A 19,632-nucleotide genomic window follows, 5' to 3' on the forward strand; every position below is an offset into this window, starting at 1 on the left:
AATATAAATTAATTTAACCTAATTTATATTTATAGAACACTCCAAGAACAGCAGCAGAGTATACATTCTTTTCAAGTGCATACAGGACATTTATCAAAATGGATTATATTCTGGGCCATAAAACAAGCCTTAATAAATTTAAAAGAATTCCAGTCATACAAAGTATATGCTATTCCACATTAGAATTAAATTAAAAATCAATAACACAAAGAACTCTGGACAATCACTAAACAGTCGGAAAGCAAATAGCACACTTCTAAATAACCTGTGCGTAGGGGCTTCCGTGGTGGTGCAGTGGTTAAGAATCCGCCTGCCAATGCAGGGGACACAGGTTCGATCCCTGGTCCGGGAACATCCCACATGCTGTGGAGCAACTAAGCCCGTGCGCCACAACTACTGAGCCTGTGCTCTAGAGCCCGTGAGCCACAACTACTGAGCCTACATGCCGCAACTACTGAAGCCCGCACGCCTAGAGTCCATGCTCCACAACAACAAGAGGAGCCACCGCAATGAGAAGCCCGCACACTGCAACGAAGAGTAAACCCCGCTCGCTGCAACTAGAGAAAGCCTGCGTGCAGCAACGAAGACCCAACACAGCCAAAAATAAATAAATAAATAAATAAAATGATAATAATAATAATAAATAAATAAATAACCTGTGAGTGAAAGTAGAAATCAGAAGGAAAATCCAAATTAAAAATGAAAACACAGCATATAAAAATTTGTAGGATGCTACTAAAAGAGTATTTAGAGAGAAATGTATTGCACCAAGTGCCTGTTAGAAAACAAGAACGTCTCTCAAATCAATGACCTGAGCTTCCACTTGAAGAAAATAGAAAAACAAGAGCTAATTAAACCCAGGCATTTGTAATAAGGATATAATATATACCTGAGCAAAAATCAATAAAACAGAAAAACAGTGGACGAAAGCAGTGAAATGAAAATGTCTAGCCAGATTGATAAATAAAAAGAGAGAAGACAAATAACTGATATGAGGAATGTGAGCATCCCTACAGCTCCTATAGATATTAAAAGGATAATCTAAATGTTATAAACAATTTAATGCCAATAAATTCTACAACTTAGATGAACTGGGCAAATTCATTTTAAGACACAAACTCTCAAAGCTCATTAAAGAAAAACAGATAGCCTGAATAGCCCCTTATCTATTACAGAAATGGAAATTTGTAATTTAAAAATCTCACAAAGAAAACTTTAGGTCCAGATGTTTTCACTGCTGAACTCTGCCACACACTTATGGAGGCAATAATACCAATTATACACAAACTCTTTTAGAAAATTGAAAAAGATGGAATATTTCTCTATTGATTCTATGAAGCCACCATTTATTTAAGTATCCTAAAATTTATCCTTAAATTAAAATGTATTTGGGACCTCCCTGGCATTCCAGTGGTTAAGACTCCGTTCTTCTAACGTAGGGGGTGAGGTTCCATCCCTGATCAGGGAACTAAGATCCCGCATGCTGCGTGGCACAGCAAAAAATAAATAAATAAATAATTTGACAAAATATTTGCATCTAAGAAATTCACTTTTAAAACCCCAATAAAATGCAAACATTATGAGAGGTTTGAGAAGGACGTTTCCAATAGTCAATAATGCATATTTCAGCATATTCTTATCAAGTGACAGATTTAACCATTTAGATACAGGGCAGTACCACAGGCTATGGGAAGGTATATAGTCTGTGTTCAGAGAACTGAGTTATCAGAATGAACCTATAACTTCAAGTATAAAATATTTTAATTTTATAAGAAAACTGAGGCAAAAAAGTTTAAGACTTTATTTTGCTCAAATTAATTTTGAAAATGAAATAGGCATTTTCATAGCTGGTGAAATTGAAGAGCTGAAATTCATCAAGACCTAAATATTATTCCAGACTTTGCAGAATGATATCCCACTTACTGGGGTAGGGATAAACTGCTTTTACTGTTAGGCCAGATGCTGGCCTTCACTGACCTTCTGGTTCTGGGGCTTCTTGCCATAGCTAAGGAATCCCAGTAACCCCGGTGGCTCCGCTTCGTGTGTGTGTCTCCATGCTGGCTGCAAGAAAACCCACTGGGTGAAAAATGAGCGCCCCAAACTCCACCACACTTGAATCTGAAGTGGGGACTCTGCGTGTTAATTTTTATAATCAATTATGCAAGTATTACTGAGTGCCCGTTACATGCCTGGCACTGTGTTAGGCAAGAGGTTATAAGAGAATAGAACAGAAAGGGTATCTGTCGTCATGGAAAGTTAAGTAACAGGGATGTAAGTGAGCAATGCACAGAGATCGTTGAGTGGTATGAAGGAAATAAAGCAGGATAAAGAGAGATCAGAACAACTGGGATGTAGTGATGACATTAGGTAGGGTGATCAGAAGAGACCCCTCACGAGCTTCAGTGTGAGCTAAGAACCAAATGAGGAAGCCAGCTTTGTAAACATCCAGGGGAGGGAGAGTAGCAAGTTCAGGATACCTGAGCTCTGAGGTTTATTCTGAGAGAAATATGTGTGGAAGCAGAGGAATGTGAAAGACAAATGGCAAATAAGAAATTGGAATGACACAAAGAAGAACTTTGATGAGATTGCTATCCATGTCTGATTTTATTTTACCTGTGATGTCAGGTGAGGAAAATAAAGCAACCCTCCTTGAACTCGGAGCTGTGGAACCATTAACTAAGCTGCTCAACCACGAAGACAAAATTGTGAGAAGAAACGCTACTATGATATTTGGAATTCTGGCTTCTAATAGTAAGTATCCGCTTTTAAAACTACTCAAATAATCTCATATGATGCATTATACTTTTAAATTTAACCTTAAGGGACTCGTTTTAATTTTATTTAAGCTGACTTTAATGTTAACAAGAAAGTTAAATAAGTGTAATGTGCAACGTATGATTTCATATTTTAAGTGATATTTTTAAATATAAAAATATGTGCACATATATCCATGGAAAAACTCTCAGAGTTGGTGATGTAGTATGTTCCAGTCTTACAAGTTAGGAGAACAATCATTGTCTCTTAAAATTAAAATAGTTTTTTTCTTGAGTTAGGATAATGTAATTTGAATGTCTGCCTGTGTAAGTTACACTTCATGTATATTTCATTGTAACTGAAGCCCAGAGTAAAAAGTTTTGATGCACTTATTTTTGAAGCTGCAAGCTATATTTTGCCAAAAATAAATTTAGATATTTACTCCTTAAATCAGACCTATTACTTGCTTTAATATTTTCACATATTTAATGTGGTGGAATAACAGTATTACTTAAAATATGCTGTCACTTCTGTTAGAATATCAGTTTGACTAAAACCATGCAATACAGGCAGTCCCTGACTAGTGAACAGGATGTGTTTTCCATTTGTAAGTCATTTTCATGTTATGGTGGTAGATTTTCGAGTTGGACAACAAAAGCCTTGTTATTTATAATAAAAAATGACTTTCTTGGAGGAGACTGAATTGTCATGAAACTCAAGCTCATAGGAATAAACATGTCTCTATCGTGGCATGTGGCTAAAGTCATCCTACCTTCTCCTTTTTACCATGGTCTCAGCAAGCACACAAGCACAGATTCCTCCTCCAGCTTCCTGCACTGTCCCAGCTCACATATCCTGGACCCTCTGTGATGCAGTGGGGGCCCCTCATTCCATGGTGTCCAGCAGGGACTGTGGCCTTGGTATCTTCAGAGACAGTTATGAGTGGAGGAAGGGGGAAGGGAGGGGAAGGAGAGCCTTCTCTGGCATCTGTGCCATCACAGCCTCAGCTGCGGAGACCACATGAACAGTACCTGCAGTGTTATGGGGTTGGCGGGGGCACTTTGCAGTTAGTGGAAGGGTTTCTGGTGGAAGCTCCAGGAGCTCTAGCGGTGGCTGTGCTGCAAGGAGTGGGCTCTGGAAGTATTTCCGGGAATGACGGCAGGATGAGGACAGTCAGCGGGCAGTGGATATTCCACCAATGTAGATTACAATAACACTAGTCAACACTGACAAAGTACTTACAATGTTCCAGGCACTGTCATACATAGTATTTATATATTAAATCGCTTAATGAGGTTGGTGCTATTATTTCCTTTACATATGAGGCGACTGAGGCACAAAGAAAAAACAAAGTAGTAATCATTCGTATTGTGGGGCCTTCATAAATCTGTCTCTTGGGTTGCCTGTAGACTAATTCTGCCATATTGAATGTGCCATATAGAATTATTTATAACCAAAACAGGCAAAATATTTACATTTCTTCCATTTTATTCTGCATGCATACCACAGAGTTTGAAAACCAAAGGTGCTTTGTAACACCCCATGTGCAACTCCTTATTTTATTTTATTTATTTTAATTAATTAATTTATTTATTTATTTTTGGCTGTGTTGGGTCTTGGTTGCTGCACGCAGGCTTTCTCTAGTTGTGGCGAGCGGGGGCTACTCTTTGTTGCGGTGCGCGTGCTTTTCATTGCAGTGGCTTCTCTTGTTGCAGAGCACGGGCTCTAGATGCGCAGGCTTCAGTAATTGTGGCATGCGGGCTCAATAGTTGTGGCTCGCAGGCTCTAGAGCACAGGCTCAGTAGTCGTGGTGCACAGGCTTGGTTGCTCCGCGGCATGTGGGATCTTCCCAGACCAGGGCTCGAACCCGTGTCCCCAACATGGGTAGGCAGATTCTTAACCACTGCACCACCAGGGAAGTCCAACTCCTTATTTTAAACATAAGAAAGATCCCTCAAAGGATTGGGTTCCTTGCCCAAAGTTATGCAGGTGGCTAGCAGCAGAACTGAGATGAGAGCTAAATTACAACTTTACTCTGTTATTCATAGTTCAGTAGACCTTCTATTCACTTAATCTTTTACATTCCTTAACATTAATGTCCATGCTAAGTCATATTCTCCTTCTAAATGATATAGAAAGGAGAGTTATAATTTCCTGTTTACATTTATATTTTCAATTTAGTATCTAGGTCTCTGTGATTTTTTCCCTTTTTTATGTTATTAATTTCTGTTATTCAGTTTATTTTGTATTTTCATCTTCTAATATATACGAGTTTATCATCTGTGAAACCCTACAATTGTTTGCAAATTTTTCTGAGTAGGTTTTTAAGTTGAATTTCATGAGTTTCTAACGGAGTCTGTGGCCCCCAAATGTTAAGAATACTGTTACATTTGGGTGCTAAATGAGATGGCTCCCTTAGACCTGTTGAACCACCATCTGTAAGATGGCTGGCTGGGCTGTAACCAGCGCTAGAACCAGTGTAGTCTGCAACTGCAAAGCTTAACCATGGAAAGAGCTTTGCTGTCTTCAAGGTCTCCACTGAGTGCCTGGATCTCAAGTATACTGCATGAACTTATAAGGACCTTCTTTTGATTCTGTGAAATGGGTGAAAAAAAATCAAACCATTATTGGGATTAACTTACCTGATTTTCTATTTGAACTATCTGAGGACATGGATAAAACACATGGCATCCTCAACTACTTGTGGAGCTCCTCTTTTGGTAAGAGAGCCAATACAATAGCTAGTGCTTCATTTTTCATACATGTCCAAGGAAACTTGGAATAAAAATGAGCAACAAGTCATTTGACCTAAATGCAAAGTCATGTTTTCAGACTAATATGTAAATAAATGCACCTCTGAAGCTGCATGGTTAAATCATCATCTTTGGACAGTCTTAAAATAACTGATACTTCATCAGAAATTTGTATTTTCATATGGTTTTCCACCACTATGTTCACAGTGGATGAACAAACAGAATGTTCCAATATTCCAGGTGCTAAAGTATTGCTATGAGAACCATCTTTCCCTTTTGCAGTTGCAAATAAATTCCTTTTTTTTGGCTAGAGTGATTGAGCTATGTGCTTGTGCCATGCCTGGGTCATTCAAGATAGGAATTTAAATTACTTTGTTAGAGGAAATCAAAAAATACTTAGAAACAAATGACAATGGAGACATGACGACCCCAAACCTATGGGATACAGCAAAAGCAGTTCTAAGACAGACGTTTACAGCAATACAATCATACCTTAAGAAACAGGAAACATCTCGAATAAACAACCTAACTTTGCACCTAAAGCAATTAGAGAAAGAAGAACAAAAAAAACCCAAATTTAGCAGAAGGAAAGAAATCATAAAGATCAGATCAGAAATAAATGAAAAAGAAATGAAGGAAACAATAGTAAAGATCAATAAAACTAAAAGCTGGTTCTTTGAGAAGATAAATAAAATTGATAAACCATTAGCCAGACTCATCAAGAATAAAAGGGAGAAGACTCAAATCAATAGAATTAGAAATGAAAAAGGAGATGTAACAACTGACTCTGCAGAAATACAAAAGATTATTAGAGATTACTACAAGCAACTCTATGCCAATAAAATGGACAACTTGGAAGAAATGGACAAATTCTTAGAAATGCACAACCTGCCGAGACTGAACCAGGAAGAAATAGAAAATATGAACAGACCAATCACAAGTAATGAAATTGAAACTGTGATTAAAAATCTTCCAACAAACAAAAGCCCAGGACCAGATGGCTTCACAGGCGAATTCTATCAAACATTTAGAGAAGAGCTAACACCTATCCTTCTCAAACTCTTCCAAAAGATAGCAGAGGGAGGAACACTCCCAAACTCATTCTATGAGGCCACCATCACCCTGATACCAAAAACAGACAAAGACGTCACAAAGAAAGAAAACTACAGGCCAATATCACTGATGAACATAGATGCAAAAATCCTCAACAAAATATTAGCAAACAGAATCCAACAGCACATTAAAAGGATCATACACCATGATCAAGTGGGGTTTATTCCAGGAATGCAAGGATTCTTCAATATATGCAAATCAATCAACGTGATACACCATATCAACAAACTGAAGGAGAAAAACCGTATGATCATCTCAATAGATGCAGAGAAAGCTTTTGACAAAATTCAACACCCATTTATGATAAAAACCCTGCAGAAAGTGGGCATACAGGGAACTTTCCTCAACATAATAAAGGCCATATATGACAAACCCACAGCCAGCATCGTTCTCAATGGTGAAAAACTGAAACCATTTCCACTAAGATCAGGAACAAGACAAGGTTGCCCACTCTCACCACTCTTATTCAACCTAGTTTTGGAATTTCTAGCCACAGCAATCAGAGAAGAAAAAGAAATAAAAGGAATCCAAATAGGAAATGAAGAAGTAAAGCTGTCACTGTTTGCAGATGACATGATACTATACATAGAGAATCCTAAAGATGCTACCAGAAAAGTACTAGAGCTAATCAATGAATTTGGTAAACTAGCAGGATACAAAATGAATGCACAGAAATCTCTGGCACTCCTATACACGAATGATGAAAAATCTGAAAGAGAAATTAAGAAAACAATCCCATTTACCATTGCAATAAAAAGAATAAAATACCTAGGAATAAACCTACCTAAGGACACACAATACGTGTATGCAGAAAAGTATAAGACAGTGATGAAAGAAATTAAAGATGATATAAATAGGTGGAGAAATATAACATGTTCTTGGATTGGAAGAATCAACATTGTGAAAATGACTCTACTACCCAAAGCAATCTACAGATTCAATGCTATCCCTATCAAATTACCACTGGCATTTTTTACAGAACTAGAACAAAAAATTTCACAATTTGTATGGAAACACAAAAGACCCCGAATAGCCAAAGCAATCTTGAGAACGAAAAATGGAGCTGGAGGAATCAGGCTCCCTGACTTCAGACTATACTACAAGGCTACAGTAATCAAAACAGTATGGTACTGGCACAAAAACAGAAATATAGATCTATGGAACAGGATAGAAAACCCAGAGATAAACCCACACACATATGGTCCCCTTATCTTTGATAAAGGAGGGAAGGGGATACAGTGGAGAAAAGACAGCCTCTTCAATAAGTGGTGCTGGGAAAACTGGACAGCTACATGTAAAAGTATGAAATTAGAACACTCCCTAACACCACACACAAAAATAAACTCAAAATGGGTTAAAGACCTAAATATAAGGCCAGACACTATCAAACTCTTAGAGGAAAACATAGGCAGAACACTCTATGACATAAATCACAGCAAGACCCTTTTTGACCCATCTCCTAGAGAAATGGAAATAAAAACAAAAATAAACAAATGGGACCTAATGAAACTTAAAAACTTTTGCACAGCAAAGGATACCATAAACAAGACCAAAAGACAACCCTCAGAATGGGAGAAAATATTTGCAAATGAAGCAACTGACAAAGGATTAATCTCCAAAAGTTATAAGCAACTCATGCAGCTCAATAACAAAAAAACAAACAACCCAATCCAAAAATGGGCAGAAGAACTAAATAGACATTTCTCCAAAGAAGATATACAGATTGCCAACAAACACATGAAAGAATGCTCAACATCATTAATCATTAGAGAAATGCAAATCAAAACTACAAATGAGATATCATCTCACACCGGTCAGATTGGCCATCATCAAAAACTCTAGAAACAATAAATGCTGGAGAGGGTGTGGAGAAAAGGGAACCCTCTTGCACTGTTGGTGGGAATGTAAATTGATACAGCCACTATGAAGAACAGTATGGGGGTTCCTTAAATAACTAAAAATAGAACTACCATATGACCCAGCAATCCCACTACTGGGCATATACCCTGAGAAAACCATAATTCAAAAAGAGTCATGTACCAAAATGTTCATTGCAGCTCTATTTACGATAGCCAGGACATGGAAGCAACCTAAGTGTCCATCAACAGATGAATGGATAAAGAAGATGTGGCACATATATACAATGGAATATTACTCAGCCATAAAAAGAAACGAAATTGAGTTATTTGTAGTGAGGTTGATGGACCTACAGTCTGTCATACAGAGTGAAGTAAGTCAGAAGGAGAAGAACAAATACCGTATGCTAACACATATATATGGACTCTAAGAAAAAAAAATGTCATGAAGAGATTAGTGGTAGGACAGGAATAAACACAACCTACTAGAGAATGGACTTGAAGATATGGGGAGGGGGAAGAGTAAGCTGTGACAAAGTGAGAGAGTGGCAGGGACATATATACACTACCAAATGTAAAATAGATAGCTAGTGGGAAGCTGCCACATAGCACAGGGAGATCACCTCTGTGCTCTGTGACCACCTAGAGGGGTGGCATAGGGAGGGTGGGAGGGAGGGTGATGCAAGAGGGAAGAGATATGGGAACATATGTATATGTATAACTGATTCACTTTGTTGTAAAGGAAAAACTAACACACTATTGTAAAACAGTTATACTCCAATAAAGATGTTTTAAAAAAAATAAAAAATAAATTACTTTGTTAAACCTTTTTATCAAACGGGAGCTGCTATCTTCTTTCACCTTCCAGTTTGTATTTGGTTCAATGAGGCCATACAACAGAGACTCATTTAATGAAGAGAGAGAGTTCAGCTAAAGAGAGAGTTCATTAGGATCCTCGTGAGGAGAAGAAGCCTTGGAAGTCCAGACGTTACATTACTTAAGGCAGCAGTCCCCAACATTTTTGGCACCAGGGACCAGTTTTGTGGAAGACAATTTTTCCACAGACCAGGTTGGGGGGGCTGGTGGGGAGGGCAGGGAATGGTTTGGGGATGATTCAAGCACATTACATTTATTGTACACTTTATTTCTATTATTATTACATTGTAATATATAATGAAATAATTATACAACTCACCATAATGCTGTCAGGAGGCAGAGCTCAGGCAGTAATATGAATGATGGGGAGCGGCTGTAAATACAGATGAAGCTTCGCTCAATCCCCACTCACCTCCTGCTGTGCAGCCCAATTCCTAACAGGCCATGGATCAGTACCATTCTTTGGCCCGGGGTTTGGAGACGCCTGACTTAAGGCAATCTGAAGAGCCTGCCATCTTAGGAAAAGGTTGATGTAAAAGAGTATACAAGATCAAGAGTAAATTAGGTGGTCAATATTATGCAACAAAAAAATTGTGAATACGAATTAATCCAAGAGCATGGGATATCTTTCCATTCCATTTTTTAAAATTTTTTTATTTTATTTTATTTATTTCTTGGGGTCATCGTTGCTGCATGCAGGCTTTCTCTCTAGTTGTGGCAAGCAGGGGCTACTCTTTGTTGTGCGCAGGCTTTTCTTGCTGCAGTGGCTTCTCTTGTTGTGGAGCATGGGCTCTAGGATCATGGGCTTCAGTAGTTGTGGCATGCAGGCTCAACAGCTGTGGCACACGAGCTTAGTTGCTCCACGGTATGTGGGATCTTCCCAGAGCAGGGATTGAACCCGTGTCCCCTGCATTGGCAGGAGGATTCTTAACCACTGAGCCACCAGGGAAGTCTCTCCATTTCTTTGACTCATCTTCAGTTTCTTTTATTAATGTTTTATAATCTCAGCATATAAGTCTTTCACCTCCTTGGTCAAGTTTATTCCTAAGTACTTAATTTTTTGGATGCGATTTTAAAATGGATTGTGTTCTTTTTTACATTCCATTTTTGATATTTCATTGCTCGTGTAAAGAAACGCAACCAATTTTTGTATGTTAATACTGTATCCTGATACCTTGCTGAATTAATTTATCGCTTAGTTCTAGTAGTTTCTTGTGTGGAGTCTTAGAGATTATCATACTAAGGGAAGTAATTCAGAAAGAGAAAGACAAATATATGACTCCACTTACATGCAGAATCTAAAATATGACACAAATGAACTTATCTACGAAACAGAAATAGACTCCCAGACATAGAGAACAGTCTTGTGGTTGCCAGCGGGGATGGGGGTGGGAGAGGCATGAAATGAGAGTTTAGGATTAGCAGATGCAGACTATTATGTATAGAATGGCTAAACAACAAGGTCCTACTGTATAGCACAGGGAACTGTATTCAATATCTTGTAATAAACCATAATGGAAAAAAATACGTATATATTTGTGTAACTGAATCACTTTGCTGTGCAGCAGAAACTAACATAACATTGTAAGTCAACTATACTTCAATAAAATAATTTTTTAAAAAAGGAATGCAGTTAAAACAGATGGGATGGGAACTACAATCCTGAAGCTGTGGAACAAAAACCACATTCACAGAAAGATAGACAAGATGAAAAGGCAGAGGGCTATGTACCAGATGAAGGAACAAGATAAGACCCCAGAAAAACAACTAAATGAAGTGGAGATAGGCAACCTTCCAGAAAAAGAATTCAGAATAATGATAGTGAAGATGATCCAGGACCGAGGAAAAAGAATGGAGGCAAAGATTGAGAAGATGCAAGAAGTGTTTAACAAAGACCTAGAGGAATTAAAGAACAAACAAACAGAGATGAACAATACAATAACTGAAATGAAAACTACACTAGAAGGAATCAATAGCAGAATAACTGAGGCAGAACAGATAAGTGACCTGGAAGACAGAATGGTGGAATTCACTGCTGCCCAACAGAATAAAGAAAAAAGAATGAAAAGAAATGAAGACAGCCTAAGAGACCTCTGGGACAACATTAAATGTAACAACATTCACATTGTAGGGGTCCCAGAAGGAGAAGAGAGAGAGAAAGGACCCGAGAAAATATTGGAAGAGATTATAGTCAAAAACTTCCCTAACATGAGAAAGGAAAGAGCCACCCAAGTCCAGGAAGTGCAGTGAGTCCCACACAGGATAAACCCAAGGAGAAACACACCGAGACACATAGTAAACAAATGGGCAAAAATTAAAGACAAAGAAAAATTATTGAAAGCAGCAAGGGAAAAATGACAAATAACATACAAGGGAACTCCCATAAGCTTAACAGCTGATTTCTCAGCAGAAACTCTACAAGCCAGAAGGGAGTGGCATGATATACTTAAGTGATGAAAGGGAAGAACCTACCACCAAGATTACTCTACCCGGCAAGGATCTCATTCAGATTCGATGGAGAAATCAAAAGGTTTACAGACAAGCAAAAGCTAAGAGAATTCAGCACAACCAAACCATCTCTACAACAAATGCTAAAGGAACTTCTCCAAGTGGGAAACACAAGAGAAGAAAAGGACCTACAAAAACAAACCCAAAACAAGTAAGAAAATGGTCACAGGAACATACATATCGATAATTACCTTAAACGTGAATGGATTAAATGCTCCAGCCAAAAGACACAGGCTTGTTGAAAGGATACAAAAACAAGACCCATCTATATGCTGTCTACAAGAGACCTACTTCAGAGCTAGAGACACATACAGACTGAAAGTGAGGGGATGGAAAAAGATATTCCATACTAATGGAAATCAAAAGAAAGCTGGAGTAGCAATACTCATATCATATAAAGTTGTCTTTAAAATAAAGAATGTTACAAGAGACAAGGAAGGACACTACATAATGATTAAGGGATCAATCCAAGGAGACAATATAACAATTATAAATATATATGCACCCAACATAGGAGCACCTCAATACATAAGGCAACTGCTAACAGCTATAAAAGAGGAAATCGACAGTAACACAATAATAGTGGGGGACTTTAACACCTCACTTACACCAATGGACAGATCATCCAGACAGAAAATTAATAAGGAAACACAAACTTTAAATGACATAATAGACCAGATAGATTTAATTGATATTTATAGGGCATTCCATCCAAAAACAGCAGATTACACTTTCTTCTCAAGTGTGCACGGAACATTCTCCAGGATAGATCACATCTTGGGTCACATATCAAGCCTCATTAAATTTAAGAAAATTGAAATCATATCAAGCATCTTTTCTGACCACAACACTATGAGATTAGAAAAGAATCACAGGGGAAAAAAACATAAAAAAACACATACACATGGAGGCTAAACAATACGTTACTAAATAACCAAGAGATCACTAAAGAAATTAAAGAGGAAATCAGAAAATACCTAGAGACAAATGACAATGAAAACACGACAATCCAAAACCTATGGGATGCAGCAAAAGCAGTTCTAAGAGGGAAGTTTATAGCTATACAAGCCTACCTCAAGAAACAAAAAAAATCTCAAATAAACAATCTAAACTTACACCTGAAAGAACTAGAGAAAGAAGAACAAACAAAACCCAAAGTTAGCAGAAGGAAAGAAATAAAGATCAGAGCAGAAATAAATGAAATAGAAACAAAGAAAACAATAGCAAAGATCAATAAAACTAAAAGCTGGTTCTTTGAGAAGATAAATAAAATTGATAAACCATTAGCCAGACTCATCAAGAAAAAGAGGGAGAGGACTCAAATCAATAAAATTTGAAATGAAAAAGGAGAAGTTACAACAGACACTGCAGGAATACAAAGCATCCTAAGAGACTACTACAGGCAACTCTATGCCAATAGAATGGACAACTTGGAAGAAATGGACAAATTCTTAGAAAGGTATAACCTTCCAAGACTGAACCAGGAAGAAATAGAAAATATGAACAGACCAATCACAAGTAATGAAATTGAAACTGTGATTAAAAATCTTCCAACAAACAAAAGTCCAGGACCAGATGGCTTCACAGGGGAATTCTGTCAAACATTTAGAGAAGAGCTGGCACCCATCCTTCTCAAACTCTTCTAAAAAATTGAAGAGGAAGGAACACTCCCAAACTCATTCTATGAGGCCACCATCACCCTGATACCAAAACCAGACAAAGATACTACAGAAAAAGAAAATTACAGACAAAAAATTTTAAAATTTTTATGGAGACACAAAAGACCCCGAATAGCCAAAGAAGTCTTGAGGGAAAAAAACGGAGCTGGAGGAATCAGACTCCCTGACTTCAGACTATACTACAAAGCTACAGTGATCAAGTCAATATGATACTGGCACAAAAAGAGAAATATAGATCAATGGAACAAGATAGAAAGCCCAGAGATAAACCCACACACCTATTACATAGATTAGTTAATCTATGACAAAGGAGGCAAGGATATACCATGGAGAAAAGACAGTCTCTTCAATACGTGGTGCTGGGAAAACTGGACAGCTATATGTAAAAGAATGAAATTAGAACACTCCCTAACACCATACACAAAAATAAACTCGAAATGGATTAGAGACCTAAAAATAAGACTGGACACTATAAAACTCTTAGAGGAAAACATAGCAAGAACACTCTTTGACATAAATCACAGCAAGATCTCTTTTGATCCACCTCCTAGAGTAATGGAAATAAAAACAAAAATAAACAAATGGGACCTAATGAAACCTCAAAGCTTTTGCACAGCAAAGGGAACCATAAACAAGATGAAAAGACAACCCTCAGAATGGGAGAAAATATTTGCAAACAAATCAACGGACAAAGGATTAATCTCCAAAATATATTAACAGCTCATGCAGCTCAATATTAAAAAAACAAATAACCCAATCCAAATGGGCAGAAGACCTAAATAGACATTTCTCCAAAGAAGACATACAGATGGCCAAGAAGCACATGAAAAGCTGCTCAACATCACTAATTATTAGAGAAATGCAAATCAAAACTACAATCGGTATCACCTCACACCAGTTAGAATGGGCATCATCAGAAAATCTACAAACAACAAATGCTGGAGAGGGTGTGGAGAAAAGGGAACCCTCTTGCACTGTTGGTGGGAATGTAAACTGATACAGCCACTATGGAGAACAGTATGGAGGTTCCTTAAAAAACTAAAAATAGAATTACCATATGATCCAGCAATCCCACTACTGGGCATATACCCAGAGAAAACCATAATCCAAAAAGACACATGCACCCCAATGTTCATTGCAGCACTATTTACAATAGCCAGTTCATAGAAGCAACCTAATTGTCCATTGAGAGACGAATGGATAAAGAAGTTGTGGTACATATATACAATGGAATATTACTCAGCCATAAAAAGGAATGAAATTGGGTCATCTGTTGAGATGTGGATGGATCTAGACACTGTCACACAGATTGAAATTAAGTCAGAAAGAGAAAAACAAATATCATATATTAATGCATATATGTAGAACCTAGAAAAATGGTACAGATGAACTGTTTTGCAGGGCAGAAGTTGAGACACAGATGTAGAGAACAAACATATGGTCACCAAGTGGGGAAAGTGGCGGGTTGGTGGGGATGGTGGTGTGATGAATTGGGCGATTTGGATTGACTTGTATACACTGACGTGTATAAAAGTGATGACTAAAAAACAAAAACAGATGGCATGAAGATATTCCGGGAAGGAAGGTGCTGGCAGTTCTGAAACAAGCTAGAATTGTAGGTGTCCCACTGCTTGCCTAGAACGTGTTCATGCGGCCCAACCACAAGTCCAAGTTGCCATATCTGAGAGTGTTCTCTGCTGAGAAAGTAGGGCACAGAGATCAATATTATATTTAAAGTGACAGAAGTAGCAGCTTATCCATTATTTCTGCTGATTTAACCTCAAGAACAGAAGGACTATTTGAACAATCTGGTGTCAGAAAGTTGAATAACAAGTTAATCAGCTATGCCACCAATTTACAAGAGCTGCCATTGAATCTGAATGATCCATTGAGCCTTAAGAAAGTGGTGTAGTGGATAAACCTACTAGATCTGTTGTTGAACAGACCTGGGCTAAATTCGTATGTAGAAAGGAATTACGTGGCCCAGAGACTCCTCTGATGAAAACGTTTAACTTGTTTGGGCACACCAATGGGTGGTGGCACATACAGATGCAGCAAGGGGCCCTCTCCCTGTGGGAGCAGATGCTTCCTGCGGGGAGACACAAGGATCAGAGAGTACACAGGGCCTGAATCTTTCTGACCTCATGGTCAGTGTTGTAGCAGAAACTTTGAAGTAGATGGAAGATTATTTTGTATACTAAGTGGAGAATGTACTTGGAGATCTAAAAGCCCAGAAATGCTTTTATTCTAGCATGTAAAAATAGGGAACTTTGGTATAACCTTCCAAAAAATCATTGCAAACAACACAGACTGGACTCATATAAGAGTGAGAAGAGAATGACAGCATGCTTTTCCAGAGGGGGCACCTCTGCCTAGTTTACCAGGACACTTGGAAGGTTCTGACTATTATGCCATGGCTATTATTTCTTGACCTGTGGAGGTAATGTGTTTTTCAGAGGAGTTTCGACTGTAAAATATGAAGTCCTACACTTCCCCCAAACTCAATTATTCTTTTGTGCTGAAAGCCTATCCATGTGCATATAGAGCTAGCTGTAAGTTCGCTAGCCCTCTTTGAGCCATTTTGAACAGAACGGAGAGAAAAGTTTTGACAGCTTGAGGAACAGCCACATCCCTGAATCCCACAGAAAAAGGTGTCCAAGAAAAGGCAGACGTATCCAGCGGTTAATTCCTGAAACGATCTGCTTCAGCTGCTGCAAAGTGAATTCTTCCAAACTTCTGGTAACACTAATTTTGGTTTACAGAAGAGATAATCGACCAAGAAGAGAAATTGCAAAACTAAAGTAGGAGCTATGCCTTATTTCTCAGAAAAAAAGGGGTTAAGGATGGCAAGAAAGAAGTAGGGGCATAATTGTCTAGCTTTAATTAGGCTCCTGTAAATAATACAAAAGTGAATTTTAAAAAATTAATATACTTATCTTTAAGCATTTTTGGCATTTCTGATAAGCAAATGGAACATATACGAGATGTATTTATGGGAAAAGGCTGAGGATAATTCTTACTTGCATTTTATACTAGTTTTATTAAAATCTAAATTTAAAAATACCCTCCCAACAAAACAAAACAAAACAAAAAGAATTACTGTTATATCATAAGCAAGTGAAGGGCACAGTAACTCAACTTTACTGATGGTGTTCTAGGCACTTTCGTGCATTTATGGTTATCTTTTCTAGTGTTTTGGAAGGTCGTACAGCTGAGCAATCAAGGAACATGGGCTAGAATCTGTCTGAGGTCAGACAGACCTGGGTGTGAAACCCGTCCCCACCTCTTACTTGCTGTGTGATTGTGAACCTCAATCTCCTTGTCTGTAAAATTAGGTAATAATAGAACCTATCTCATAAGGAACTATTCCACAGACACTGCCATTATTATTATAATTAATCAACATTAATATTCTGTTTCTTCTTTTGTAGATGATGTCAAAAAATTGTTAAGGGAGTTAGATGTCATGAATTCTGTGATCGCTCAGCTGGCCGCAGAAGGTAACTGTGCATCCTCCATCCAGCAATATTTCAAAAATGGGGACTGGTTTATTTTTCACATCTGATTAAAGTACCGATTGAAAATAGTTTATGAAACACCAATTTTGTATTGTCATTAAACTCTCTCAAACCAAGATGGGCTCCAACCACGGTAACATCTGTGGAGCTTTGGTTTTCACAGAGTGCTTTAACGTAATGGTTGAATAAGCCTTTACATACTTGTGTTATTTGTTTTTGATACACAGAGGAAGTCGTTATCCATGAGTTTGCTAGTCTTTGCCTAGCAAACATGTCTGCAGAATATACCAGCAAAGTGCAAATATTTGAACAAGGTGGATTAGAGCCTCTCATCAGACTGCTAAGCAGCCCAGACCCAGATGTGCAGAAGAATTCTATCGAGTGCATTTACAACTTGGTCCAGGTGAGATTAATTTCTAACAATGAGTTTGGACAAAAGCTGGTTATAGAATTTATTTTCCCATTAAAAAAAGGACAAAGCTTTAAAAAAAGGTCCAGTTTTAATTAATCACTCCTTCTCAGTACTATTTAGTAGTTATCATTCAGAGGGGAAAAAAAATGGAAGTTTAGAGTCAATACCTTTCAGTTTTCACATTTTGTAAGTAATTGTCCCCCATAAAAGGGCATTTTAAAAGAATAGAATGGCTTGCAAATTAAGGCAGGATTATATTAGGTAAGTACTATTTCTTCCAAAACAGAAAATCTAATATTAGTGTTGAGCTAGTTTTGACCTAGGCAGTTACCTGTTGATCTAATCTTGGTGATCCAATTGGTTGTATCATCTGCCTTACGCAATGTACCAAGATTTTGGATTCGGCTTATTTGTTGGTGACAAGTTGAGTTTTGCTGAACAGGACTCATCATTCACAGTTGCAAGATGCTACCTCACTGTGCTGCTTTCCTTCATAATGGAAGAAACACCCTACCCACCCTCCGCCCACAACCTGTCCTGTCCTCTGGCCCCTCCCCTCCAATCCCCAACGCAGCACACACACCCTCACACCCCCAGCAGGTCAGCTTGCTCCCACTTTGGACAGCCTTCTCTGCTTCTTTTCCTGCTCAGCTTCCTGAACAATTCCCACACACATCTGATAAGCTTTAGATCAACTGGAAGTACAAGACACCATTTTTTTTTTTTTTTTTTTGTGGTATGCGGGCCTCACTGTTGTGGCCTCTCCCTTGCGGAGCACAGGCTCCGGACGCGCAGGCTCAGCGGCCATGGCTCACGGGCCCAGCCGCTCCGCGGCACGTGGGATCTTCCCGGACCGGGGCACGAACCCGTGTCCCCTGCATCGGCAGGCGGATTCTCAACCACTGCGCCACCAGGGAAGCCCCAAGACACCATTTTAAATAGCCGTCAAGAGAATGTGAAAGAAGAGACATGGAAGCAAAGGTGAAGGAGGGTTCGTTGAGAAGCAAAGTATCTAGACAAAATATATAGAAAAAGAGGACAAAGGCACTCATGCCAAAAGGCACCCAAAGCACGCAACCCTGGCCCTGGCATGTCCTTGCCACGTGGCTGGGCACCCACTGGTGTTACCTTTACTCTTCCTGAAGAGCAAGTGCAGCCATATCCCTTCTCTGGTGACTTTACTTCACCCTATAGGCCTAAATAATCCTGCAAACGTGTTTGTGTGTTTCATGCCAAGACTCCTTATTAAGTCTATTTCTCTATATTTTTTATCAAGTGGAAATGAAAAGACTTACCTCCACTATTCTTCATAACAGAAAGACTAGTTAATAAGAGCGTATCCATTTCCTAAGGCTGCTGTAACAAAGGACCACAGACTGGCTAAAACAACAGGGAGCTATTCCCTCACGGTTCTCGAGGCTGGACTTCTGACATCAAGGTGTCATCAGGGCCATGCTCCGTGTGGGACTCTGGGTAGAATCCTCCCTTACCTCTTCCCAGCTTCTGGTGGTGGCTGTGAATCCTTGGCGGTCCCTTGCAGCCTTGCAGCCTCATCACTGCAATCTCTCCCTCTGTCGGCTCTCTCACCTCCTGTTATAAAGACACCAATCTCATATGGACACCACTAATTACCACCCCCGACTCCCCCCACGACCTTAGCTTAACTAATTACATCTGCAGCGATCCCATTTCCAAATAAGGTCACATTTTGAGATACTGAGGACTAGGACTTCAACATATTTGGGGGGGGGGGTTTACAATTCAACCCATAGCAAGCAGCAACCTACAGTTTTTATGTCTGAAGAAAGCTGACTATGAGAGGCCAGTTGAAGGATAGACAGAGGGAAGATAAGCTGGAAGTGGGGCCTTTTCTGTCTTTAATTCTATTCTAAGTTTACCCTGTTTTGATTTAAAATGTCATAATTTAGTAGTCAGAGTTTGGGGGCTCTTCATGACTCTTTTGCTTTGTTTTCTCTGTCGCTCACCCCAACGACCCTCGCTCCACCACTCACCCAGGATTGCAGGCACACCACGCAGAGCGGCTTGTCCGGACTCTAATGACCCCTTGATCTTGTAAATGTCTTAAATTAAGGTCATGTGTCAGAACTAAACCTGATGTAAATTTGCATGCACAGATCCTGCCAACAGCACTGCATGCAGATT

General features: G+C 38.8%; 1 protein-coding gene across 1 annotated transcript in view; it reads left to right on the forward strand.

Moving 5' to 3' along the window:
• The window catches only part of ARMC3 (armadillo repeat containing 3), a 95,864-nt gene that overhangs the window by 15,712 nt on the left and 60,520 nt on the right, over positions 1 to 19,632 (forward strand). Inside the window, exons 4-6 of the mRNA XM_059057858.2 lie at positions 2,626 to 2,751; positions 16,971 to 17,039; positions 17,285 to 17,460. Coding sequence (XP_058913841.1) covers positions 2,626 to 2,751; positions 16,971 to 17,039; positions 17,285 to 17,460 — 371 coding nt within the window. The remainder of the gene's footprint in view (positions 1 to 2,625; positions 2,752 to 16,970; positions 17,040 to 17,284; positions 17,461 to 19,632) is intronic.

The sequence above is a fragment of the Kogia breviceps genome, chromosome 3, assembly GCF_026419965.1.
Source record: "Kogia breviceps isolate mKogBre1 chromosome 3, mKogBre1 haplotype 1, whole genome shotgun sequence".
Taxonomy (NCBI): Eukaryota; Metazoa; Chordata; class Mammalia; order Artiodactyla; family Physeteridae; genus Kogia; species Kogia breviceps.